Source organism: Pristiophorus japonicus, chromosome 7, assembly GCF_044704955.1.
Source record: "Pristiophorus japonicus isolate sPriJap1 chromosome 7, sPriJap1.hap1, whole genome shotgun sequence".
Taxonomy (NCBI): domain Eukaryota; kingdom Metazoa; phylum Chordata; class Chondrichthyes; family Pristiophoridae; genus Pristiophorus; species Pristiophorus japonicus.
In genome coordinates, this window is record NC_091983.1 from 10,396,832 (window position 1) to 10,423,627 (window position 26,796).

General features: G+C 50.1%; 1 protein-coding gene across 1 annotated transcript in view; it reads left to right on the top strand.

The window, feature by feature from the left end:
* The window catches only part of kcnq5a (potassium voltage-gated channel, KQT-like subfamily, member 5a), an 882,808-nt gene that overhangs the window by 849,499 nt on the left and 6,513 nt on the right, over positions 1 to 26,796 (top strand). The window contains exons 8-14 of the mRNA XM_070884637.1: positions 2,428 to 2,522; positions 4,522 to 4,548; positions 13,468 to 13,524; positions 16,690 to 16,913; positions 17,904 to 18,009; positions 19,374 to 19,505; positions 23,754 to 23,880. Coding sequence (XP_070740738.1) covers positions 2,428 to 2,522; positions 4,522 to 4,548; positions 13,468 to 13,524; positions 16,690 to 16,913; positions 17,904 to 18,009; positions 19,374 to 19,505; positions 23,754 to 23,880 — 768 coding nt within the window. The remainder of the gene's footprint in view (positions 1 to 2,427; positions 2,523 to 4,521; positions 4,549 to 13,467; positions 13,525 to 16,689; positions 16,914 to 17,903; positions 18,010 to 19,373; positions 19,506 to 23,753; positions 23,881 to 26,796) is intronic.

Sequence of the window (26,796 nt, forward strand, 5' to 3'; positions counted from 1 at the left end):
TTTCCTTGGAACAGAACTTTTAAAATCTTGCCTGGGCTGTAAGGGGCAGTTAACAGCTATGTTTCTATCGAGCCTCCCTCCTCTCCCTCAACACAACGACCCATTCTTCAGATCTTAATCTTTACAAATCCTTTCCGGTATAAATCCAAATCTTCACCTAAATCCCGGTCTTCACCGACATTCCGGTATAAATCCCGGTCTATCCAACATTTTGTCCAGTTTTCCCCAGGATGGAGAGCCGTGTGGTAGGAGAGCAGAGGCGGATGCGTCTCTGAGGGTCATCACTCATTACAGGAGCGGAGTGCAAGGGTTAAGAGGACTGGTTGTATAGAGTAGGTTTGTATTCCCTTGAGGTTAGAAGATTAAGGGATGATCTAACTGAGGTGTTTAAGATGATTAAAGAATTTGATAAGGTAGATCGAGAGAAACTATTTGTATGGTGGGGGAGCGCCCAGAACAAAGGGGGCATAAGCGTAACAGTTGAGCTCAGCCATTCAGGAATGAAATCAGGAAGCACTTTCCCCGCTAAAGGCTGTGTATGCTGGGAGTCAATTGCAGCTTTCAAGACTAAGATCGATGGATTTTTGTTGGCTATGGGTGTCGAGGGATATGGAGTAAAAGGTGGGGGTTGAGGTACAGAACAGACTTGAGGGGCTGAATGGCCTCCCCCGGTCCAATATTCCTGTGTTCCAACCTCACTGCAAACCCAGCGGAGATCAGCACAAATCAAAGTTGACAAACCATTTTCTTTTGATTTGCAAATGCATAATTTGGCGACATCAGCTGTGAGCCATAACTTTGTGACGAGAATACCCACGCCCGCGTTCCTATCAATGGTTGCCCCCTGCACCATCACACGCCGATGTTTAACCTCAAAAACAGCTTCATTAGGAACCTTAAACTTGTCTCTTTAAAAATTGCTCCTAATTTGAATCACTTGTGCCTGATGGGAGAGATGTTCAGTTGAGTAATGAAGCAGAAGGTTAGTGGAGTCAGTGAGGGATGGAACTGCTTGCGTGTGGGTTCATCCTGTGTTGTGGTATAGATCTGTTCTTCTGCTTGTGTCTAATATGCAATTAAACGGAAGGCTTTTAGAAAAAACAAGTAATTATTTGAAATACTGTTCTGAAATAGATAGGCTGATTAGCAGTACGCTGTTTATATTATTATAATTTAACAATGTGCTCTGATTCGGTTATTTAAATATCCTGTATGAACAAATTGATTTGGGGCCTGTTGTTGATGTATTGAGTTGATTAGCTCCCGCTTCCCCTCCCCACAGATCAGGACTGTAATGTATGTACCCCATTAACCGGTCGAGGGGGTTGTTCAGCCCGACTGCCTGCCTCTCTTCCACAGTTACATCCCTGGAGATGGAGCACACGGTGTCCACTGGTACGCTTGCAGCCTTCTGCGAGAGGTGGGCGCCGGAGGGGCTGGAGTGCATCATCACTCCCGGCAACCAAATTTTAATTTGAACCACGCAATGTCTAAAGTTTAATTTTTTAAGTTTGTCGGTTTTAGTGCCCCCCCCGCCCCCCTTTAATCAGGGGGCACTTGATTTAATGATTTATTGTTTTACAGGTGCAACTAAAATAGTTGTAATGTATGTACCTGTGAGTATGCTCACAGGTTTGTAGAGCTGTTGATGAGAGGTAGGCACCAGACCGACTGGAGTGGATCATCACCCCCGGCAACCAAATTGTAACTTGACCATCACTTTTCAAAAAGTATAATTTGTTAATTTGTCGGTTTTAGTGCCCCTTTAACAAGGGCGGGGGGGGGCACTTGATTTAAAGTTTACTTAAAATAGTTGTCGAGCTGTTGAGTTGAGAGTGGCCGAGCCAGTCACGTGATGTTCACAAGGCTCAATAAAACCCCAGCCAGTTGGCTTCAGGGGATCCACGATGAGGCAGGTAGTTGTGAACCTGGTGGATGAACTGGTAATGTGTAGTGTGGTTAAATTTTTGCTAATAAACCAACCAGTTCTTAATAGCAATGTGTTGCTATGAATTCTTAAGTAAAGAACCCGTGAAGCAAATACATAACAAGGACCTATTCTTCCAGACTGAGTTGAAACAAAAAGGAAATGTCTTGCGATTTATTTACTGTACCTTTCGACCCATTTTACTTGCTGATTTTGTGTTGGATTTTGTGCCTTCTTTTCCCCCTTCCCCCGCCTCCCCTTAGGCTGCTTGGCGTTTTTACTCCACAGATGTTGGCCGCACTTACCTGGTGGCCACCTGGCGATTCTACGAAAGTGTCCTAACTCCACTCAGGCATGTATCAAGAGCTTTGATCATGAACGCACCATTCACTTGGATCGTTTTTACTAATTGGCTTTTTCCCTTTTTTTGTTTTATTTCTCCCTTTCCTCTCCCTCCCGGCCTTGTTTGATTTCTTTATATATAAAAATCTGCACGGTAGTGTGTGTGGCGTAGTTATGCGGCTGATGAGAACTCGGTTTCCATAGCAACCTGGAGGCCCCATTTGAACGCCTTGCGTAGCTGCAGCCCTGCGAAGTAGGTACACAACTGGCTGCTGATGTTGTAGTTTGGCATCTGTCTTCTGGCTTGTAGTTATTTCACGCAGTTTGAAGCTGTCTCCTCGATTTGGGAGGATCGCAGCTGTCAAACCATCCAGTGGCAGGATCCAGTTACATCTAACTTATTACTGCATGAAAAGAGAATTAAAAGCCAAATAAGCAAAAACAGATTTTCAGATGTTCAGACGTTTTTCCAACAAAGGCAGTTTTTAATAATTCACAGAAATAAAACCTGTTCTCACCAAAAATTCTATCGAAATGTTCTTGTCTGCATTTCACAGTTTCGCATCAGTTACCCGCTTTGATTAGCCTGCTGATTCAGGCTATAATACACGATCCTGGATACACTGGCCATTATACACAGAGGGTGTACAGGATCTAAGGTGCTGTACCTGCCCTGGGAGTGTTTGATGGGACAGTGTAGAGGGAGCTTTACTCTGTATCTAACCCCGTGCTGTACCTGCCCTGGGAATGTTTGATGGGACAGTGTAGAGGGAGCTTTACTCTGTATCTAACCTCGTGCTGTACCTGCCCTGGGAATGTTTGATGGGACAGTGTAGAGGGAGCTTTACTCTGTATCTAACCCCGTGCTGTACCTGCCCTGGGAATGTTTGATAGGACAGTGTAAAGGGAGCTTTACTCTGTATCTAACCCCATGCTGTACCTGCCCTGGGAATGTTTGATGGGACAGTGTAGAGGGAGCTTTACTCTGTATCTAACCTGTGATGTACCTGCCCTGGGAGTGTTTGATGGGACAGTGATCTGACTCTATGAGCCTATCCTGCAGTCCCAACCATTCTCCCTGCTCTCTGACAGTTTTACATAAATGAAATCTGCCTTTTGAAGAGTAAAGGATTAAATAATCACGAGACAGATTTGCAATTATCAGCCGCATTAGGTGAGAGACAGAATGTGTCTGGATCCTGTCAGCTCTGGATGTGTCGCCCGCTCTTTCTCTTCAATTTCACTCTCTCGAAATGTGTTTAAAATAATCGGGGGGGGGGGCGGAGTCACACACAAAGGGGTGGAGGAGGGGAGATCGAGGGAGGAAGGGAGCGGGGGAGCGGGGAGGGAGAGAGGCAAGTCACACAGAAAGATATAGAGGGATGGAGGGGGAAGGGGGGGGGGAAGGAGGGTGGAAGGGAGAAGGGGAACGAGGAAATGAGGAGAGAGGGGTGGCGAGTCACACACAAGGAGATGGTTGGGGAGGAGAGGACGGGGAGGAGAGGAAGGCGGGAGGGAGTGGGAGAGTATAGCGGGAGGGAGGGATTGGGAGGAAGAAGGAGGAGGAGGGAGAGGGTGGCAAGGGAGGGAGAGGGAGAGTATAGCGGGAGGGAGGGAGCGGGATGAAGAGGGAGGGGCAGGGGGAGGGAGTGCGGGAGGGGAAGGTGAGGGAGGGGAAATATAGCAGGAGGGAGGGATTGGGAGGAGGAGGGAGAGGGTGGCAAGGGAGGGAGAGTATAGCGGGAGTGAGGGAGTGGGATGAAGAGGGAGGGACAGGGGGAGGGAGAGGGAGGGAGTGTGGGAGGGGAGGGTGAGGGAGGGGGGCGGGAGCAGGGTCAGTGCAGTGGGGTTGTGCCCTCTCTGAGCACCATGGCCCCCTGCCCGCTGACAGTGTAGGATCAGCGATCGCCCCCTACATGCTTTAAGCCGCCTGTGTGACAGTCAGCAGTGCTGCCTGCTGGAACCCTGGTGTGCAGCTCCATCCTGCTTGCTGTGGGTCGTGCTGGGTCGCTGTGTTAATTCCTGACTCTCTGCTGTGTCCTTTTAATATCTGTGCAATTTGAGATCTTCCTTCCCAGCTTGGTGCAAGTGAGATTAACAAGTGCTGCACTTTCCCTGTGTGAATTCGATGATGACTGTGCTATTTATAAAGACATTTACGGTGCGTTTGAATTGTTTGATCGCTGATTGTTTATGGTGATGACCGATACTTTCTGTCTGACTCTGTTTCCTTTCACCAACTAACACTGAAGGAAAGAGCAAGGAGAGACTTTCAGCAGGTTTGTCCACTCCGCTTTCTTCCCAAATCTTTGAAACTGTGCAAAGGTTCGCTGTTAATAATCAGATTCTCTGATCCTCACATATCACTGTAAACCAGCACAGAGACTTCCTTAGTTAACTGACGGGCAATGTGCCTGATATAACATTTTAAACATTTTTAGTATTTGGAATATAAAATAAAACTGAGATTTTCTGCCAGCTTTCAAACCCTCCTTTCCTTTCTAAAACCTGCCGGATTTCTATCAATAAAAACTAAAATATCTGGTGACTAACCCACTTTGTAATAGACTTGTCGTAGAATCATAGATTCATAGAAAAATTACAACACGGAAGGAGGCCATTCGGCCCATCATGTCCGCGCGGGTCGTAAAAGAGTTACCCAGCCTAATCCACCTTCTACACTAGGTCCGTAGCCCTGCAGTTTACGACACTTCAAGTGCACATCCAAGTACCTTTTAAATGTGATGAGGGTTTCTGCCTCTACCACCCTTTCAGGCAGTGAGTTCCAGACCCCCACCACCCTCTGGGTTAATAAATGTTTCCTCATATCTCCTCTAAACCTCCTACCAATTACTTTAAATCTATGCCCCCTGATTGACTCCTCTGCTAAGGGAAATAGGTCCTTTCTATCTACTCTATCTAGTCGCCTCACAATTTATACACGGCAAGTAAATCTCCCCTCAGCCTCCTCTGTTCCAAAGAAAACAATCCTAGCCTATCCAATCTTTCCTCACAGCTAAAATTTTGCAGGCCCGGTAACATCCTCGAAAATCTCCTCTGCACCCTGTCGAGTGCAATCACATCCTTCCTGTAATGTGCACGCAGTACTCCAGCAGTGGCCTAACTAGTGTTTTATACAGATCAAGCAAAACCTCCCTGCTCTTGTAGTCTATGCCTCGGCTAATAAAGGAAAGCATTCCGTATGCCTTGTTAACTAACTTATCGACCTGTCCTGCTACCTTTAAGGATCTGTGGACATGAACTCCAAGGTCCCTCTGTTTCTCCACACCTCTTGTATCCTCCCATTTATTGTGTATTCCCTTGCCTTATTGCCCCTCCCCAAATGCAATCAGTGTCAGGATGTGGAAGGACTTTGTGTCGCTGACACTCTGCCCAAAGGGCAGGACACGATCTAATATACCCAATGGTGAAGCGCCATCTCCCTGGGGAATGCTGAAAGAAGGAGTGTTACTGCCTCCTATAATGATTCACAGGCACAACCCACGGGAGTGTGATGGTCATCGCAAGGTACCATCGCATCCAACGCAGTTTCTGCCCCGATTCAACCAGCACAGTGTGACCTCCAGCACAGTGTGACCTCCAGCGCAGTGTGACCCCCAGTGCAGTGTATCCAGCGCAGTGTGACCTCCATGACCTCCAGTGCAGTGTATCCAGTGCAGTGTGACCTCCAGTGCAGTGTATCCAGTGCAGTGTGACCACTAGTGCAGTGACCTCCAGCGCAGTGTGACCTCCAGCGCAGTGTGAGCTCCAGCGCATTGTGACCCCCAGTGCAGTGTATCCAGTACTGCGTGACCCCCAGCGCAGTGTGACCTCCAGTGCAGTGTATCCAGCGCAGTGTGACCACTAGTGCAGTGTGACCTCCAGTGCAGTGTCTCCAGCGCAGCGTGACCACTAGTGCAGTGTGACCTCCAGAGCAGTGTAGCCAGCGCAGTGTGACCTCTAGTGCAGTGTATCCAGTATTGTGTGACCTCCAGCGCAGTGTGTCCTCCAGCACAGTGTGACCTCCAGCGCAGTGTGACCTCCAGCGCAGTGTATCCAGTGCAGTGTGACCTCCAGTGCAGTGTAGCCTCCAGCGCAGTGTGACCTCCAGCACAGCGAATCCTCCAGTGCAGTGGTTCCTCCAGCGCAGTGCGACCTCCAGAGCAGTGTGACCTCCATCGCAGTGTGTCCTCCATCGCACTGTGACCTCCAGTGCAGTGCATCCAGCGCAGTGCGACCTCCAGTGCAGTATATCCAGCAGTGTGACATCCAGTGCAGCATGTCCTAGAAACATAGAAACATAGGAAATAGGTGCAGAAGTAGGCCATTCGGCCCGTCGAGCCTGCACCACTGTTCAATGAGATCATGGCTGATCATTCACCTCAGTACCACTTTCCTGCTTTCTCTCCATACCCCTTGATCCCTTTAGCCGTAATGGCCATATCCAACTCATTCTTGAATATATCTAACAAACTGGCATCAACAACTTTCTGCGGAAAAAATTTCCACAGGTTAACAACTCTCTGAGTGAAGAAGTTTCTCCTCATCTCGGTCCTAAATGGCTTACCCCTTATCCTTAGACTGTGATCCCTGATCTGCACTCCCCCAACATCGGGAACATACTTCCTGCATCTAACCTGTCCAGTCCCGTCAGAATTCGATATGTTTCTATGAGATCCCCTCTCGTTCTTCTAAACTCCAGTGAATACAGGCCCAGACAATCCAGTCTCTCCTCATATGTCAGTCCTGCCATCCCAGGAACCTTCGCTGCACTCCCTCAATAGTAAGAACGTCCTTCCTCAGATTAGGAGACCAAAACTGAACACAATATTCCAGGTGAGGCCTCACCAAGCTCCTGTACAGCTGCAGGAAGACTTCCCTGCTCCTATATTCAAATCCCCTAGCTATGAAGGCCAACATGCCATTTGCCTTCTTCACCGCCTGCTGTACCTGCATGCCAACCTTCAGTGACTGATGGACCATGACACCCAGGTCTCGTTGCGCCTCCCCTTTTCCCAATCTGCCGCCATTCAGATAATATTCTGCCTTCCTATTTTTGCCTCACATTTATCCACATTATACTGCATCTGCCATGCATTTGCCCACTCACCTACCTTGTCCAAGCCACCCTGCAGCCTCTTAGCATCCACCTCACAGCTCACAACTCCACCCAGTTTAGTGTCATCTGCAAATTTAGAGATATTACACTCAATTCCTTCATCTAAATCATTGATGTATCTTGTAAATAGCTGGGGTCCCAGCACTGAGCCCTGCGGCACCCCACTAGTCACTGCCTGCCATTCTGAGAAGGACCCGTTTATCCCTACTCTCTGCTTCCTGTCTGCCAACCAGTTCCCTATTCACGTTAATACATTACCCCCAATACCATGTACTTTAATTTTGCACACTAATCTCTTGTGTGGGACTTTGTCAAAAGCCTTTTGAAAGTCTAAATACACCACAACCACTGGTTCTCCCTTGTCCACTCTACTTATTACATCCGCAAAAAATTCTGGAAGATTTGTCAAGCATGATTTCCCTTTCATAAATCCATGCTGACTTGGACCAATCCTGTCACTGCTTTCCAAATGCGCTGCTATTTCATCTTTAATAATTGATTCCAACATTTTCCCCACTACTGATGTCAGACTAACCGGTCTATAATTACCCGTTTTCTCTCTCCCTCCTTTTTAAAAAATTGGTGTTACATTATCAACCCTCCAGTCCATAGGAACAGATCTAGAGTCGATAGACTGTTGGAAAATGGTCACCAATGCATCCACTATTTCTAGGGCCACTTCCTTAAGTACTCTGGGGATTTATCGCCCTTCAATCCCATCAATTTCCCTGACATAATTTCCTGACCAATAAGGATTTCCTTCAGTTCCTCCTTCTCGCTAGACCCTTGGTCCCATAGTATTTCCGGAACGTTATTTGTGTCTTCCTTCGTGAAGACAGAACCAAAGTATTTGTTCAGTTGGTCTGCTATTTCTTTGTTCCCCATTATAAATTCACCTGATTCTGACTGCAAGGGACCTACGTTTGTCTTCACTAATCTTTTTCTCTTCACATATCTATAGAAGCTTTTGCAGTCAGTTTTTGTGTTCCCAGCAAGCTTCCTTTCATATTCTATTTTCCCCCTCCTAATTATACCCTTTGTCCTCCTCTGCTGAATTCTGAATTTCTCCCAATCCTCAGGTTTGCTGCTTTTTCTGGCCAATTTATATGCCTCTTCCTTGGATTTAACACTATCCCTAATTTCCCTTGTTAGCCACGATTGAGCAACCTTCCCCGTTTTATTTTTACTTCAGACAGGGATGACGTTCATCCATGTGCCCTTTAAATATTTGCCATTGCCTATCCACCGTCAACCCTTTAAGTATTATTCACCAGTCTATTCTAGCCAATTCACGTCTCATACCGTCGAAGTTCCCTTTCCTTAAGTTCCAGACCGTAGTCTCTGAATTAACTGTGTCACTCTCCATCTTAATAAAGAATTCTACCATATTATGGTCACACTTGCCCCAAGAGGCCTCGCACAACAAGATTGCTAATTAGACCTTTCTCATTACACATCACCTAGTCTAGGATGGCCAGCCCTCTTGTTGATTCCTCGACATACTGGTCTAGAAAATCATCCCTAATACACTCCAGGAAATCCTCCTCCACTGTACTGCTACCAGTTTGGTTAGCCCAATCTATATGTAGATTAAAGTCACCCGTGATAACTGCTGTACCTTTATTGCACGCATCCCTTATTTCTTGTTTGATACTGTCCCCAACCTCACTACTACTGTTTGGTGGTCTGTACACAACTCCCACTAGCATTTTCTGCTCTTTGGTATTCCCATACAGCTCTACCCATACAGATTCCACATCATCCAAGCTAATGTCCTTCCTTATTATTGGGTTAATTGCTTCTCTACCCCGCCTCCTTTTCCTTTCTGTCTCTCCTTCCTAAATGTTGAATACCCCTGGATGTTGAGATCCCAGCCTTGGTCACCCTGGAGCCATGTCTCCGTAATCCCAATCATATCATATTCGTCAATAGCTGCCTGCGCAGTTAATTCATCCATCTTATTCCGAATACTCCTCGCATTGAGGCACAGAGCCTTCAGGCTTTCTTTTTAACACTCTTTGTCCCTTTAGACTTTTGCTGTAATGTGGCCCTTTTTGATTTTTGTCTTGGGTTTCTCTGCCCTCCACTTTTACTTTTCTTCTTTCTATCTTTTGCTTCTTCCCATTTTACTTCCCTCTGTCTCCCTGCATAGGTTCCCATCCCCCTGCCATATTAATTTAACCTCTCCCCAACAGCACTAGCAAACACTCCCCCTAGGACATTGGTTCCGGTCCTGCCCAGGTGCAGACCGTCCAGTTTGTACTGGTCCCACCTCCCCCAGAACCGGTTCCAATGTCCCAGGAATTTGAATCCCTCCCTCCTGCACCACTCCTCAAGCCACATATTCATCTGAGCTATCCTGCAAGTTCTACTAGCACGTGGCACTGGTAGCAATCCTGAGATTACTACCTTTGAGGTCCTGCTTTTTAATTTAACTCCTAGCGCCCTAAATTCAGCTTGTAGGACCTCATTCTGTTTTTTACCTATATCGTTGGTACCTATATGCACCATGACAACTGGCTGTTCACCCTCCCCCTCCAAAATGTCCTGCAGCCGCTCCGAGACATCCTTGACCCTTGCACCAGGGAGGCTCGATTGCGGCCGCAGAAACGCCTATCTAGTCCCCTTACAATAGAATCCCCTACCACTATAGCTCTCCCACTCTTCTTCCTGCCCTCCTGTGCAGCAGAGCCACCCATGATGCCATGAACTTGGCTGCTGCTGCCTTCCCCTGATGAGTCACCCCCCCCCCCAACAGTACCCAAAACAGTGTATCTGTTTTGGAGGGGGATGACCGCAGGGGACCCCTGCACTACCTTCCTTCCACTGCTCTGCCTGATGGTCAACCATTCCTTATCTGCCTGAGTAAACATTGCCTGCGGTGTGCCCAACTCCCTAAACGTGCTATTCACGACATCCTCAGGTCCAGAGTGAATCCATGCGCAGCTCCAGTGCCGCAATGTGGTCTGTCAGGAGCTGCAGCAAGATACACTTCCTGCACATGTAGTTGTCAGGGACACTGGAAGCATCCCCGGCTTCCCACATAGCACAGGAGAAGCATGACACGTGTCTGTGCTCTCATGCCATGACTTAACCCTTAGATTAACTTAATTTGGCAACAATGTCAAAGGTTACCTACTGATAAAGAAATAAAAAGAAGAAAAAAGGATTAAATACTCACCAATCCACCAGCCAATCACTTAACCGCTTGGCTGTGACGTCACCCTTCAATTTCTTTCTACTTCTTTGTTTACCTTCTGCCCTTGCATCTGCACCAGCGAGGCTCCCGACTCACCGCTCCTCAAACTCCCGGGGTCTATCGAACTCTTGGGCCTTTTATAGGCCTCCCGACTCACCGCTCCTCGACCTCCCAGTCTATCGAACTCTTGGGCCTTTTATAGGCCTCCCGACTCACCGCTCCTCGACCTCCCACTGTCTATCGAACTCTTGGGCCTTTTATAGGCCTCCCGACTCACCGCTCCTCGAACTCCAGCTGCCTCTCGAACTCTCGGGCCTTTTATAGCCTCCCGGCTCACCGCTCCTCGAACTCCCGCTGCCTCTCGAACTCTCGGGCCTTTTATAGGCCTCCCGACTCACCGCTCCTCGAACTCCCGCTACCTCTCAAACTCTCAGGCCTTTTATAAGCCTCCCGACTCACCGCTCCTCCAGCGCAGTGTATCCTCCAGTGCAGTGTGACCTCCAGCGCAGAGTATCCAGCGCAGTGTGACCTCCAGTGCAGTGTGACCTCCAGTGCAGTGTGACCTCCAGTGCAGTGTGACATCCAGCAGAGTGTATCCAGTGCAGTGTGTCCTCCAGCGCAGTGTGGCTTTCAGCGCAATGTGACCTCCAGTGCAATGTATTCAGCGCAGTGTGACCTCAAGCGTATTGTAGCCAGCGCAGTGTGTCCTCCAGAGCAGTGTGACCTCCAGTGCAATGTATCCAGCGCATTGTGTCCTCCAGTGCAGTGCAACCTCCAGTGCAGTGTGACCTCCAGTGCAATGTATCCTCCAGCGCATTGTGTCCTCCATCACAGTGTGACCTCCAGCACAGTGTAACCTCCAGCGCAGTGTCTCCAGCGCAGTGTGTCCTCTAGCGCATTGTATCAGCGGTGTGTCCTCCAGTGCAGTGTGTCCTCCAGCGCAGTCTATCCAGAGCAGTGTGTCCTCCAGCGCAGTGTGTCCTCCAGCGCAGTCTATCCAGCGCAGTGTGTCCTCCAGCGCAGTCTATCCAGCGCAGTGTGTCCTCCAGCGCAGTGTGTCCTCCAGCGCAGTCTATCCAGCGCAGTGTGTCCTCCAGCACAGTGTGTCCTCCAGCGCAGTCTATCCAGCACTGTGTGTCCAACGCAGTGTGTCCTCCAGCGCAGTCTATCCAGCGCAGTGTGTCCTCCAGCGCAGTCTATCCAGCGCAGTCTATCCAACGCAGTGTCCTCCAGCGCAGTCTATCCAGCGCAGTGTGTCCAACGCAGTGTGTTCAACGCAGTGTGTCCTCCAGCGCAGTCTATCCAGCGCAGTCTATCCAGCGCAGTGTGTCCTCCAGTGCAGTCTATCCAGCGCAGTGTGTCCTCCAGCGCAGTCTATCCAGCGCAGTCTATCCAGCGCAGTGTGTCCAACGCAGTGTGTCCTCCAGCGCAGTCTATCCAGCGCAGTGTGTCCAACGCAGTGTGTCCTCCAGCGCAGTCTATCCAGTGCTGTGTGTCCAACGCAGTGTGTCCTCCAGCGCAGTCTATCCAGCGCAGTGTGTCCTCCAGCGCAGTCTATCCAGCGCTGTGTGTCCAACGCAGTGTGTCCTCCAGCGCAGTCTATCCAGCGCTGTGTGTCCAACGCAGTGTGTCCTCCAGCGCAGTCTATCCAGCGCAGTGTGTTCTCCAGCGCAGTGTGTCCTCCAGCGCAGTCTATCCAGCGCTGTGTGTCCAACGCAGTGTGTCCTCCAGCGCAGTCTATCCAGTGCTGTGCGTCCAACGCAGTGTGTCCTCCAGCGCAGTCTATCCAGCGCAGTGTGTCCTCCAGCGCAGTGTGACCTCCAGCGCAATGTATCCAGTGCAGTGTGTCCTCCAGCGCAGTGTGACCTCCAGCGCAATGTATCCAGTGCAGTGTCCCCTCCAGTGCAGTGTCCCCTCCAGTGCAGTGTGTCCTCCAGCGCAGTGTGACCTCCAGCGCATTGTATCCAGTGCAGTGTGTCCTCCAGCGCAGTGTGACCTCCAGCGCATTGTATCCAGCGCAGTGTGTCCTCCAGCGCAGTTTGACCTCCAGCGCATTGTATCCAGCGCAGTGTGACCTCCAGTGCAGTGTGACCTCCAGCGCAGTTTGACCTCCAGCGCATTGTATCCAGCGCAGTGTGACCTCCAGCGCAGTGTGACCTCCAGCGCATTGTATCCAGCGCAGTGTGACCTCCAGCGCAGTTTGACCTCCAGCGCATTGTATCCAGCGCAGTGTAACCTCCAGTGCAGTGTGACCTCCAGCGCGGTGTGTCCTCCAGCACGGTGTGACCTCCAGCGCATTGTGACCTCCAGCGCGGTGTGACCTCCAGAGCAGTGTGACCTCCAGTGCAGTGTGACCTCCAGCACGGTGTGACCTCCAGTGCAGTGTGTCCTCCGGCGCAGTGTGACCTCCAGCGCAGTGTGACCTCCAGCGCAGTGTGACCTCCAGCGCAGTGTGACCTCCAGCCCCCATTGTTTCCAGTAACTGTGCCTCTCCGGTATATCTAAGCAACGATGATCTGTAATGCTTCATGGTAACTCAGTGAGTCCCATTTTAGATAAAGGATCCTTTAATAATCTGTTGGTCTAAAGTATTCGGTCACTTTGAAAGCTCCGGACAACACCTGCAGCATGAGTTGACGTACTGACTGAAACTTATAGCCTGGCAGTGACGTAGAAAATATCAGCCAACTCCGATATAACCTCTTAGACCCATTTCTGTGAGAGACACTTCCAGCCCAGCCAAGCCCTGCACGTGAACCATTGCTTAATAATAGAAGTTTGCTGTCAGATTTTATTGCTCAAACTGTTGGAGTTACTCATTTCTGTGGGTGTACATTGATCAGTGTGTAAACTGCTCCTCTATCTCCCCTCACTTCCTAGTAAGCTTTTTAATAATAAACAGAAGCTCTTCAGGATATACACCTCCCGGAAACATAGGTATCCAGCATCTGCTCACATGGTCTTTGGGAATGCCACTAACAGTCGCTGCATGGTCAGTTATCCCCTCCTTCCCTCTTCAAGGGCTTTCACATGCAGCTTCATGGATCCTTTAACTGTTTATGGTAGTATTTCTAATGTTTGCTCTGCCTTCCTTTCCTTTCCCCTCTCCTTTCCCTTGCCTCCCCTTTTGTCTTGCTTGCTGCTTGCAGATATTGAGTGAACTAGGCTGGACCTCTGGTCTCTCAGCATGGTCCTTGGCACCCGTAATCTCTTCAATGCAGAGATGGGACAAGAGGCCCTCCCGGTTACTGAGCAATGCTCAGTAAGATTGTTGTAGCGCTAAATGGATTCCAGATGTGCCAATGCCATGAATCCGATTGGCCTGGATTTTGCGGCAGGATTAATGCCGAGGTTGTCAGCGCTCACTGTTGTTCAAGTGTAGATTGGACGGCAACTTCCGGTGATCGTACGTGCGCAGTTAAATACAGAAATCAGCAAGTTACTGCCTGCCTTTCCCAGCTCCCCCACAAGCTTCCCGATAACAGAACCTCGCTGAGAGACTCGGCACTGAAGTATGTGCAACGGTGGGAAATTGGTGTATTTGCGTGATAGACACACGCTAAAGTCGCCAGAAAAAGTTAGGGCTTGTCCATTCCAGTGTAAGTACATTTTTAACAGTGTGATAAAGATTAATTACTGCCAAACAACTCCTCTGGTACTGAAAATTAACTTAAATGTCGAGTCTCATTCCTTCAGATTTTAATTATTGTTGGAGATTCAAAAATGACATATTTTTAAAACTTTTTTTGTCTCTCTGAATCCCATCTTTCCATCTTTATTTTGCACTCTGTACATGATTTGGCATTGAATGAACTATTCTAACTTACAATTACTGCTTCAGACTCTGCGCTGCTCAGTAATGATTGGCTAAGGGGATACATAGTTGCTTTCCCTGTTCACACAAGTCCCAGATCCCCCTATAGAGTGCGCTGGGTCGGAATAGCTCTCTAATTACCGTAAGTTGCCGCGCAAAAGCCCACTAAAAGTCCGTGACAGCTGTAAGCGCAATGAGCAGCGAGCGGCAATCGTTGACCGCGGACTGCAAAATCCGGGCCATTGCGTGCAAAGGGATATCTCACTGGGAGCTGTTCAGTAACTGCAGAGGAAGTTCCCAGAGAGTGTGACTGGATCACACCATTGGCTGCATGAGTTTAGCTGCACTTGTCAATCCGACCTTTGTGCATTCTGCATGTTCACAGCACTCTGCATTCGGCATGAAATGCTCTCGATTTTTATCATTAGATTCGCTATCATTGTTCACGTCTGAAACTAGATAAATGGACAGATCTGGGCTTTAAAGTTTCTAGTGTTGCATTCACCAGATCATCAGATCACTATCAGATATTGTGCAACACTTACCCAATTCCTCTTTAACCGATGTCCCAGTCTCTGCCTCACTCACTCCTTGTGCAAAAGCGTTCCCTCTTCCAACAACACCCTGTGTGCAAACATGATTTGTAACTTCTCCCTTGATTTTGCCAGTATAATTCTAAGAAGGAGGGATTGGCCTCCTTTGCACCTCCGGAGGGGCGATAACTGGGCGCAAAGGGTTTACTGACCGGGCGTGACAAAATTACCGACACCCCCAAACTTCCATGGCGGGTTAGTGCCGGCGATAAAAATGACCGCCTCGATCTCCTGCGCCCCAGAGATCGGGACGGCATCCAGTGTTCAGCGCCCCGTTACCGCCCCGGATGTAAAATTCGTTACCGCCCCCTGCAGCATCGCCGGGCGTCAACAACGGCAGCTGCAGGAGGCATGGTGACCTCGGCTGGCCGCTTGGGGAGTGCTAATTAAAGACAGTGGTGGTCAGGAAGGCCAAAATGTATTTATGTCCCCAGAGTGCTGATTTTTTGATTATTTCGCGGCCCACGATTGATCAGCCCTGCACTCTCTTAGCGTGCTCGGGGCTGCTCTGCTTGTACCACAGGTGCCGTCGACAACCACACACAGCCTTAGCCTCCAATGACAATAGCGTTGGCCCTTCCCTTTAAGGGAGAGAAGGAGCCTGTGAAACCCACAGCGTGCCTGGGACATTGTGCAGCGCTCTCACCCCCTCACTCCCTTTCATGCTCTAAGGGAAGTGGTTAGCGCTTGATTTAGCGCTAAATCGGAAGTTCCCGTCAGAATCAGTTGTGTAGCACGCGCCGATACTTTTGCACTCCCGCAGAAGTTATCGCCCCACATGGGGTGCCACGCTATTTCTAGCCCGAAGTCTGAGCCCCTCGTTACTGCTGGTAAGCAATCTCTTTCTAATCGACTGTGACGAGACCTTCGTAAGACTGAAATACTGAAGTGCTTTAATGCAAAATTGATTTGCCCCATTTCTACCAACTCTCCAGATGTGATTGGAAATGTTGCTGTGGTAGAGGCAGATTACATTTCACCCGTGTTTCAGAGGGCTTTGCATAACTACTCCTTAGCTCAGGGATTACATCATCAGCACATTTTGACAGTGTCCCTCCTTTACTCTGTGTCTCTAAAGACTTGAGCACAAAAATCTAGGTGGAGACTCCAGTGCAGTGCTGGGGGAGTGCTGTTTTGTCGGAGGTGCCATCTTTTGGATGAGACGTTAAACTGAGGCCCCGTCTGCTCTCTCAGGTGGATGTAAAAGATCCCATGGCACTATTTTGAAGAAGAGCAGGGGAGTTATCCCTGGTGTCCTGCTGCCGATATTTATCCTTCAATCAAACATAACAAAAAACAGATGATCTGGTCATTATCACATTGCTGTTTGTGGGAGCTTGCTGTGTGCAAATTGGCTGCTGCGTTTCCCATATTACAACAATGACTACACTCCAAAAGTACTTCATTGGCTGTAAAGCACTTTGGGAAGTCTGGTGGTCGTGAAAGGTGCTATAAAAATGAAAATCTTTCTTTCTTTTCTTTCTTTCTATTCCCACCATTACTCTGTGTCTCTTTTCCTTTCTCTGAATAATGAGAGGCTGACCTCAGTTTTGAACAGGATTAAATAGGGAAGAGTTGAAGTGTCGGCATTGAATCTCTGGCCGTGACCCAGGGATTGATGCGAGGTCCAAGTGATCTGGTGAGTCTCAAGTATAGAAATAATATTCTGTCCCTTTCTTGTTTTTATCTGTTTAGCCACAAATTAAGTTTCAAGGAGCGTGTGCGAATGGCCAGTCCCAGGGGTCAAAGTGTAAAGGTCAGACAGGCCTCGCTGGCAACAGAGCGCCGGTCTCCCAGCAATGACCTCACCACCGAGGGCAGCCCCATCAAGCTGCAGAAGAGCTGGAGCTACAACGACCGGACTCGATTGCGGCCCTCACTCCGATACAAGAGCTGCCAGTCCCGGGGAGCCTCGGAAGGTGAGAGAGACAGTCCAGGGCGTATGGGCTGTGCTCGTCCAGATCTCCCCAACTCGGGGTGCAAACGTCGCTGGTGGGCTGGCCTTGTCATAGGCAGCATCTCTGAGACACTCTGTTAGTTCACTGACCATTAGGGGAAGGGGCGGCAGAGGGAGAGAGGACCTGTTAAATCCATTCAAAGTGAGGGGTGGGGGCAGAGCATATCGAGGGGGAGGTGGAAGGAATGTCTGAGGCCCGGTTGCTATCAGTTGCAACGTTCTTCAAAGCCCCCACCACCACCACCACCATGACCCACACCTGGGTGTCTGAAGGTGAACCGTGGCCCTGGGGACGGTGACCCTTGACCCGGGGACGGTGACCCTTGGCCTGGGGACGGTGATCTGAGGAAGGTGATCCTTGACCCGGGGACGGTGACCTGGAGAGGGTGATCCTTGGCCTGGGGATGGTGACGCTTGACCTGAGGATGGGGATCTGAGGAAGGTGACCCTTGACCCGGGGACGGTGACCTGGGGAGGGTGACCCTTGACCTGGGGATGGTGGTCTGAGGAAGGTGATCCTTGGCCTGGGGACGGTGACGCTTGACCTGAGGATGGGGATCTGAGGAAGGTGACCCTTGACCCGGGGACGGTGACCTGGGGAGGGTGACCCTTGACCTGGGGATGGTAGTCTGAGGAAGGTGACCCTTGACCTGGGGACAGTGGCCTGGGGTGACCCGTGGCCTGGAGAGGGTGACCCTTGGCCTGGGGAGGGTGACCCTTGGCCCGGGGACGGTGACCCAGCCATCTGACCCCTTTCCTGGCGCCTGGTGATTTACACTGAGCTCCGTAAAGGATGGAATTCCCCAAGTTCCCCAAGGGCTGTCTCTGATTGTTAAGTTTGGCAAAGGGGAGAAGTCAACCATTTCTGATCAGAGAAACTCATGTCTCTGATTCATTTCTTCAAGACTTTAGAGCAACAAATAAACGTTTTCTTTGTTCAATTCTCGCACAGATGCTGCTGTGGGTACCGATGAAGGTTTTGATGAGCGAGGAGGTCATTGCGAGTTCTCGATAGAGGATCTCACACCTGTGCTCAAAACCGTGATCCGGGCTGTCAGGTGAAGTGCTGCAGGAGATTCCTTTGCTCTGTGTAATGAGTGTTGTGCTGGGGCCGGGAGCTGCTGGGGAATCTGCGAGGTCTCGAAAGGGACTGGATGATGTAGACCATGCGGGACAAGCTGTCTCACCTGGGCCAGAAACGTAGAACCAGAGGACACGTCCTGCGTTTGAAGGGGGAAATTCAAAACTAATCTGTGGAAACAGATAGTATTGATTCATTCAAATGCAAATTCGATAGATTAGTTTCAGAATATAACATTTTGGGATGCATTATGTGAGTAATTTGAGACACGCTGCATGATGAATGTCGCATGTCCACGAGCGCAGGTGACTTTGGACCTAGGGTTCCCACAGCTCTGCACCACTTGGGGGTTTTCCTCGCCTGGTGTATGGGTCTGTTGCAGACCGATTGATAGAGAGTGATTACTGTAATTAGTCAACAACCCCATTATCGTTGGACCATGCGACTACCAGGATAGTAGAAGGTGAACTACCGGTAGATGGATTGTAGCATAGAATCACAGAATCATAGAAATTTACGGCATGGAAGGAGGCCATTTCGGCCCATCGTGTCCACGCCGGCAGATAAAGAGCTACCCAGCTTAATCCCACTTTCCAGCTCTTGGTCCGTAGCCTTGTAGGTTACAGCACTTCAAATGTACATCCAAGTACTTTTTAAATGTGGTGAGGGTTTCTGCCTCCGCCATCCCTTCAGGCAGTGAGTTCCCCACCACCTTCGGAGTGAAATAAATTCCCCTCAAATCCCCTCTAAACTTACCAATGACTTTAAATCTACGCACCCTGGTTGTGGACCCCTCTAAGGGAAATAGGTCCTTCCTATCCACTTTATCCAGGCCCCTCATAATTTTATACACCTCAATAAGGTCTCCCCTCAGCCTCCTCTGTTCCAAAGAAAACAACCCCAGCCTATTCAATCTTTCCTCACAGCTAAAATTCTCCAGTCCAGGCATGGTCTCTTCCATGTCGTAATTCCTGCATTCTACATTCCTATTCCTATATTGCTTCCCTGCGTGTGCTCCTGTCAAATGTGGTTCTGTGCTGGGATGCAGGATTGCTGAGTTCCGTCTACTGTGTAATTAAAACATTTAACTCCATTCCCCTTCAACATTATATCATAGGTTAAAATGTTGTTGCATCAGCTTGTGTTTCACAGAATGATGGGAGGTGAATCCAGTCAGTGTTAGATTCTGAATGCTGGCCCTTGCTTGTGATCTGATCCAACGGGTCGTTGCCCGGGGGGCGGGGCGGGGCGGGGGGGGAGATAATTGGGCTTTAAAACTCGATGGCCCAATCACACAGCGGGAATGCTGACGACTGATGGAATTCCTCTGCTGTGTTCCAGGGTTATGAAGTTTCACGTTTCGAAAAGAAAGTTCAAAGAGACGCTACGACCGTACGATGTGAAGGACGTGATTGAACAATATTCAGCCGGGCATTTGGACATGCTCTGTAGGATCAAGAGCTTGCAGTCACGGTGAGTGTGGGCACTACAAATTCCCTGGGAGGACATCATCATCATCATCATCATAAGCGGTCCCTCGAAACGAGGATGACTTGTTTCCACGCCAAAAAAGGATGAGTTCACAGGTGTTTCAATGAAGGACCCGAACTACATCCTGAAGGGTGGAAGATGCCTGTGGGTGGATTTTTTTAACGTGGGGTGGCCGTTGCACACCAGCCACCACACGGGCTTGACAGAGCTAGGTCTTGGTCCAGTGGCAAGGGTTACCCAAGACGACTGGAGACCTGCTCTGCTGCACGGACCTAGTGCGCGCACATATCGCAGTGTGGGCTGGGCCCGTGCTGCCCCTGGGCCCCTGGCCCCGAACTCACGCCTTTCCTGGGCCCCGATCACGTCCCTCCACAGTCTCTCGCTGCTCCTTCGCCCCGACCTCGCCGCTCCTGCTGTACCTGCCCGCGCTTCAATCACCGACCTGGATCTTGGTGATGTCACTCTTCGCTGCCATCGCCCTTCTGCACCAGCTCGCGCTGCTCCCTGGAGTGGCCTGCCTCCACGCTGCCCATGGCCACCGCTCACCACTCCTTTTATGGCCCCAACCTGCCGCTGATGTTCTCTCGCAGGTTGGGGCCTCCACGCATGTCCTGGGAGGACAGACGCACCAACGTCAGCGTCCTCGACCAGGCCAACATCCCCGGCATTGAAGCACTGACCACACTCGTTCAGCTCCGCTGGGCAGGCCACATTGTCCACATGCCAGACACGAGACTCCCAAAGCAAGTGCTCTACTTGGAACTCCTTCATGGCAAATGAGCCGCAGGTGGGCAGAGGAAACGTTACAGGGACACCCTCAAAGCCTCCTTGATAAAGTGCAACATCCCCACCGACACCTGGGAATCCCTGGCCAAAGAGCGCCCGAAGTGGAGGAAGAGCATCCGGGAGGGCGCTGAGCACCTCGAGTCACATCACCGAGAGCATGCAGAAACCAAGTGCAGGCAGCGGAAGGAGCGTGCGGCAAACCAGACTCCCCGCCCACCCTTTCCCTCAACGACTAGCTGCCCCACCTGTGACAGGGACTGTGGTTCTCATATTGGACTGTACAATCACCTAAGGACTCATTTTAAGAGTGGAAGCAAGTCTTCCTCGATTCCGAGGGACTGCCTATGATGATGATGGTCACTGGGACATGCTCGGTATCAGGGTGAGTGTGACCTCCAGAACTCCACTCAGTCCAGTGTGAAACTGACAGCTGAACATGAGGATTGGTTTGACTCTGATTTGCTTCCTTCTTAATGTTAAGAAGAGTCTGTGGGAACCTGACTATCTCTCCGGATGTTACAGAAACATGCTTTGTGACGAGGTCTTCATTTAATGCCAGAATGGATAAGCCAGCCCATTGGGATCGATCACCACACATCCTCCTATTCTGGGATGACCATAGTTTCTAAACAGAATGTGGGGACTCGCAAGGTGGGAACAGGATGGAAAATGTAGATTGTAGAAACATAGAAAATAGGTGCAGGAGCAGGCCATTCAGCCCTTCTAGCCTGCACCGCCATTCAATGAGTTCATGGCTGAACATGAAACTTCAGTACCCCCTTCCTAGCGAGGCAGAATTTTTTAGCAGCCTATATGTTAAAAGTTGCACATATACATCACAAATGCAAAATAAATGTGCACATAAATACAGTGGATGTGATCATTGAATCATAGAAAATTACGATACAGATGGAGGCTATTTGGCCCATCGTGTCTGTGCCGGTGATGTTACACTATTGAAGCACATTCAGACACCTGATCTCCCCCAGTGGCTGAGGTCACACCTGACCCCGCCTGCCCATCCCCCAGTGACTGAGGTCACACCTAAACTGCCCCCGGTCCCCCCAGTGACTGAGGTCACACCTGACCTCCAGTGACTGAGGTCACACCTGACCTCCAGTGACTGAGGTCACACCTAAACTGCCCCCGGTCCCCCCAGTGACTGAGGTCACACCTGACCTCCAGTGACTGAGGTCACACCCGACTCCCAGTGACTGAGGTCACACCTAAACTGCCCCCGGTCCCCCCAGTGGCTGAGGTAACACCTGACCCCACCTGCCCATCCCCCAGTGACAGGTCACACCTAAACTGCCCCCGGTCCCCCCAGTGACTGAGGTCACACCTGACCTCCAGTGACTGAGGTCACACCTAAACTGCCCCCGGTCCCCCCAGTGGCTGAGGTCACACCTGACCCCGCCTGCCCATCCCCGTGACTGAGGTCACACCCGACCCCCAGTGACTGAGGTCACACCGGACCCCCAGTGACTGAGGTTACACCCGACCCCCAGTGACTGAGGTCACACCGGACCCCCAGTGACTGAGGTCACACCGGACCCCCAGTGACTGAGGTCACACCCGACCTCCAGTGACTGAGGTCACACCGGGCCCCCAGTGACTGAGGTCACACCGGACCCCCAGTGACTGAGGTCACACCCGACCTCCAGTGACTGAGGTCACACCCGACCCCCAGTGACTGAGGTCACACCGGACCCCCAGTGACTGAGGTCACACCGGACCCCCAGTGACTGAGGTCACACCCGATCTCCAGTGACTGAGGTCACACCCGACCCCCAGTGACTGAGATCACACCCGACCTCCCAGTGACTGAGGTCACACCGGACCCCCAGTGACTGAGGTATCACCCGACCCCCAGTGACTGAGGTCACACTCGACCTGCCCCCCCCTCCCCCCAGTGACTGAGGTCACACCCTCCCCCCCACCCCGCACAGTGTCTATGATTAGCCCGCCCCCCCTTCCCCCATTGACCGTGAACGTGCCCTCCCTCACCCGCTCCGATTGCCGTGTTCCCAGGCACTTCTGGTGCCATGCTGGGGCTGGATTTTCCGTCCTCTGTCACCCCTGTTAGCACCCCGGAGAGACGGCAATGGCGGCGGTAAGTATTTCCGGGCGGGCGACCAGTTTCCAGAACCCCACCGGGACATTCGGTGCCTGGTTTGCGGGGGCGCGGATCAGTACCGCCCGGAAATGGCAAGCCGGTGTGCAATGCCCCCGGTTGTGACACCAGCTCGATATTTGGATTGTGCCCGACACTTAGTGCTCCATAGAGCGCCCTGATGGGACCGCCTGTGGAAGCTGCCGTTCCGAGCGGTAGCGACCACAGTGAGGGAAGTACCTGAGGTAAGTGTGATTGATTTTTTTTTTTGGCGATTTATGTTGCGGTGGCGTGAGTTATTTATTGGGAATGTTTTTGATGTTTTTTTCAGGTTCCCCCCTGCCCTACCTCAAGCCTCTGTTATGATGCTCGAGATTTTCCCCTTGCTCAGCCGGCCTAGCGCCCTAAAAGAGGTGTGCAACACCTTCCTTAGCACCCCGCTACAAACTCCGGGCCCAGCTGATGGATTTTGCAGCAGACACAATCCATTTGCCCACGCAAAATTTACCGCTCTGCCCGGGACACTGCCCCAACTGAGGTGCAACTGAATTTCTCTCCCCCACCCCCCCATCTGTTTAAAGATTTCACCATATGAAGGATCGATCTGGTTTCTTGATGAATGTTTTTGTAACATCCATCACTAACTGCAGTGCAATTTAATAGTTGCTTAGCCAAGGCTGCAATCGGCAACTACAGCTGTACAGGTGAGGCCACACCTGGAATACTGCGTGCAGTTTTGGCTTCCATATTTACGAAAGGATATATTTGCTTTGGAGGCAGTTCAGAGAAGGTTCACTAGGTTCATTCCGGGGATGAGGTGGTTGACTTATGAAGAAAGGTTTAGTAGGTTGGGCATCTACTCATTGGAATTCAGAAGAATGAGAGGTGATCTTATAGAAACGTATAAGATTATGAGGGGGCTTGACAGGATGGATGCAGAGAGGATGTTCCCACTGGTGGGGGAGACTAGAACTAGAGGGCATGATCTTAGAATAAGGGGCCGCCCATTTAAAACTGAGATGAGGAGAAATTTCTTCTCTCAGAGGGTTGTAAATCTGTGGAATTCGCTGCCTCAGAGAGCTGTGGAAGCTGGGACATTGAATACATTTAAGACAGAAATAGACAGTTTCTTAAACAATAAGGGAATAAGGGTTATGGGGAACGGGCAGGGAAGTGGAGCTGAGTCCATGATCAGATCAGCCATAATCTTATTGAATGGTGGAGCAGGCTCGAGGGGCCGTATGGCCTACTCCTGCTCCTATTTCTTATGTTCTTATGTAACCCTTTCTCAATGTCTAAGAGTTTCCTTTATTTTAATTTATTCAACGCAGTGTGGATCATATTCTTGGGAAAGGACAGTTCACAACAGACAAGAGAACGCGTGAGAAAGGACCACCCGACATCGATGGCACTGATGATCTCAGCATGATGGGACGCGTAGTCAAAGTTGAAAAACAGGTAAAAGCAATGACCACAAGGAAATTATTTCATTCTGTTCCAGAGGATCAACTCCCCTCATGGGAAAGGAAGGAAACCATCAAAACATTAACTCTGAAGTTGCAGGCTCCATGTGTATCGCCAAGGATGAGCTGGGCATGTGAAGGGTCAATCCATCGATTGTCCAGTCTATAATCTGGGTATTTGAGGGGTCAATCCATCGAGTGTCCAGTCTATAATCTGGGTATTTGAGGGGTCAATCCATCGATTGTCCAGTCTATAATCTGGGTATTTGAGGGGTCAATCCATCGATTGTCCAGTCTATAATCTGGGTATTTGAGGGGTCAATCCATCGATTGTCCAGTCTATAATCTGGGTATTTGAGGGGTCAATCCATCGATTGTCCAGTCTATAATCTGGGTATTTGAGTGGTCAATCCATCGAGTGTCCAGTCAATGGACTCAATTTTCCGCAATTATCTACGGCGTTTTGTTGCCGTGCACCGTGAAACTTCATTGTTTCAAAGTCAAAAGAGAGAAAATGGAAGTTTAATGCAATTCTTTCATTTTCAAAGTACCACACCACCACCGAACGTCTCCTCACCGGGCTCGAGGGTCAGAGTGTCAGCTGGCAGAATCGCTCCCTCGCCTGGACACAGTAGCTCGGCTTCAAAAGAGGCCCGGGGGGTGGAAGCCGAACTGAACTGCCAGCCACTTATATAAGAGATGAAAATCCTTACACTATGCAGCAGCTTCAAAAGAAGCCCAGAATGGGGGGGCCGGGAGCCGAGGCCCCGTGTCCGGCCGAGGGAGCGATACTGCCGACCGACGCTCCGACCCTTGAACCCAGTGAGGAGACGTTTAGGTCAGTGGTGGCGTGGCACTTTGAAAACCATCAAAAATTAAAGAATTGCATTAGACTTTGTTGCCCCAAATATCTTCATTGAATGTTTAGCTTCCCGTTCTAAGCAAGCCTATTGCGCATGCGCAGACCAGGGTGTGGTCCATACTGGGGCAGCACCTTGGAGAGAGAGAGAGGAAAGAAGGTGTGAGTGCTTTGTCCTGCTGTTTTGAGCTTCTAGTAAAGCTACAATTAAATTATGGGGGCGATATTGACAATGCCACACCTCGTGCAAGCCTGCTGCATGATGGTGCAGCGGAGGAGACGATTGATTCAACTTCATCGCATGAAGAACCCCAGAGCACGTAGGATGATGGGCAGGAGGCCTTACCCACAAAGGGTATATGAGGTAGGTGTTCATACCTGCATGTGAATGAGGTAGATTGTGTGAGAAGGCTGCATTTCCGCAAAGAAGTTGTAACTGAGATCTGAGAGTTAGTAAAAGCAGACCTGCACCCTAGAAGCATCAGGAGGACTGCTTTGTCAGTTGATGCAAAGGTTACAGTTGCACTTTCATTTTATGCATCTGGATCATTCCAGGCCACAACTGGGGATGTGTGCGCCATTTCCCAACATGCAACACATATCTGCATTTGGCAGGTGACTGCTGCACTATATGCCCGGAGGAGTGACGACATAAAGTTCCCCATGATCGCCCAGGCATTGCGTGATAGGGCTGTGGGCTTCTCCAGGATTGCTGGCTTCCCAAAGGTACAGAACTGCATTGATTGTACCCACATCGCCTTGTGAGCACCTTTGGAGGATTCCGAGATGTACAGGAACAGAAAAGGCTTCCACTCTGTGAACGTGCAGCTCATGTGTGATGACATGCATCGCATCATGTCAGTTGATGCGAGATACAATGGGAGCACCCATGATGCATTCATTCTACGCGACAGTGCTCTATCTGCCATGTTTCAGCAGCAGCCAGAAGGGCAGAGCTGGCTGCTGGGAGACAAAGGGTATAGCCTCGCCACCTGACTCATGATGCCCCTACGCTTAACCTGGACGGAAGCTGAGTGGGAATACAACATGTCGCACATTGCAACACGCAGCATCATAAAGAGGACCATTGGCATCTTGAAACAGCGTTTCCGATGCCTGGACCATTCCGGAGGCTACTTGCAACACTCCCCTGAGATTGTCGGTCAGTTCACTGTTGTGTGCTGCATGCTGCATAACATAGCCATCATGAGGCAGCAGCAGCTGGTAGTAGAAGACCCACCTGAGGTGACAGGGGCTGATGATGAGGAGGAAGATGCAGATGAGGAGGAGGAGGAGGAAGCCATGCAACTAACTGAACCCGGAGCACGACAGCGGAGGAGGGCGGGCCGTCGAGCTCCTTTAACGATTGCTCGAGCCTTGCACCAGCAGCTCATCCGTGAATGCTTTGCTGCCTGAAGGCTCAGCGGCAACTATTCCACATGGACCATGTTTACTGTTTGGACCTGTTCCGTAATGTTGTGTTGTGTTAATGGAACAAATAATGTAAATGATTCTTCTTTACTCCAAAAAGTTATGTTAATAATGGAACAAATAATAAGAACATAAACATAAGAACATAAGAAATAGGAACAGGAGTAGGCCATAAGGCCCCTCGAGCCTGCTCCACCATTCAATAAGATCATGGCTGATCTGATCATGGACTCAGCACCACTTCCCCATAACCCCTTATCCCCTTATCGTTTAAGAAACTGTCTATTTCTGTCTCAAATTTATTTAATGTCCCAGCTTCCACAGTTCTTTGAGGCAGCGAATTCCACAGATTCACAATCATTTGAGAGAAGAAATTTCTCCTTATCTCAGTTCTAAATGGGCGGCCCCTTATTCTAAGATCATGCCCTCTAGTTCTAGTCTCCCCCATCACTAGAAACATCCTCTCTGCATCCACCTTGTCAAGCCCACTCATAATCTTATATGTTTCTATAAGATCACCTCTCATTCTTCTGAATTCCAATGAGTAGAGGCCCAACCTACTCAACTTTTCCTCATAAGTCAACCCCCTCATTCCCGGAATCAACCGAGTGAACCTTCTCT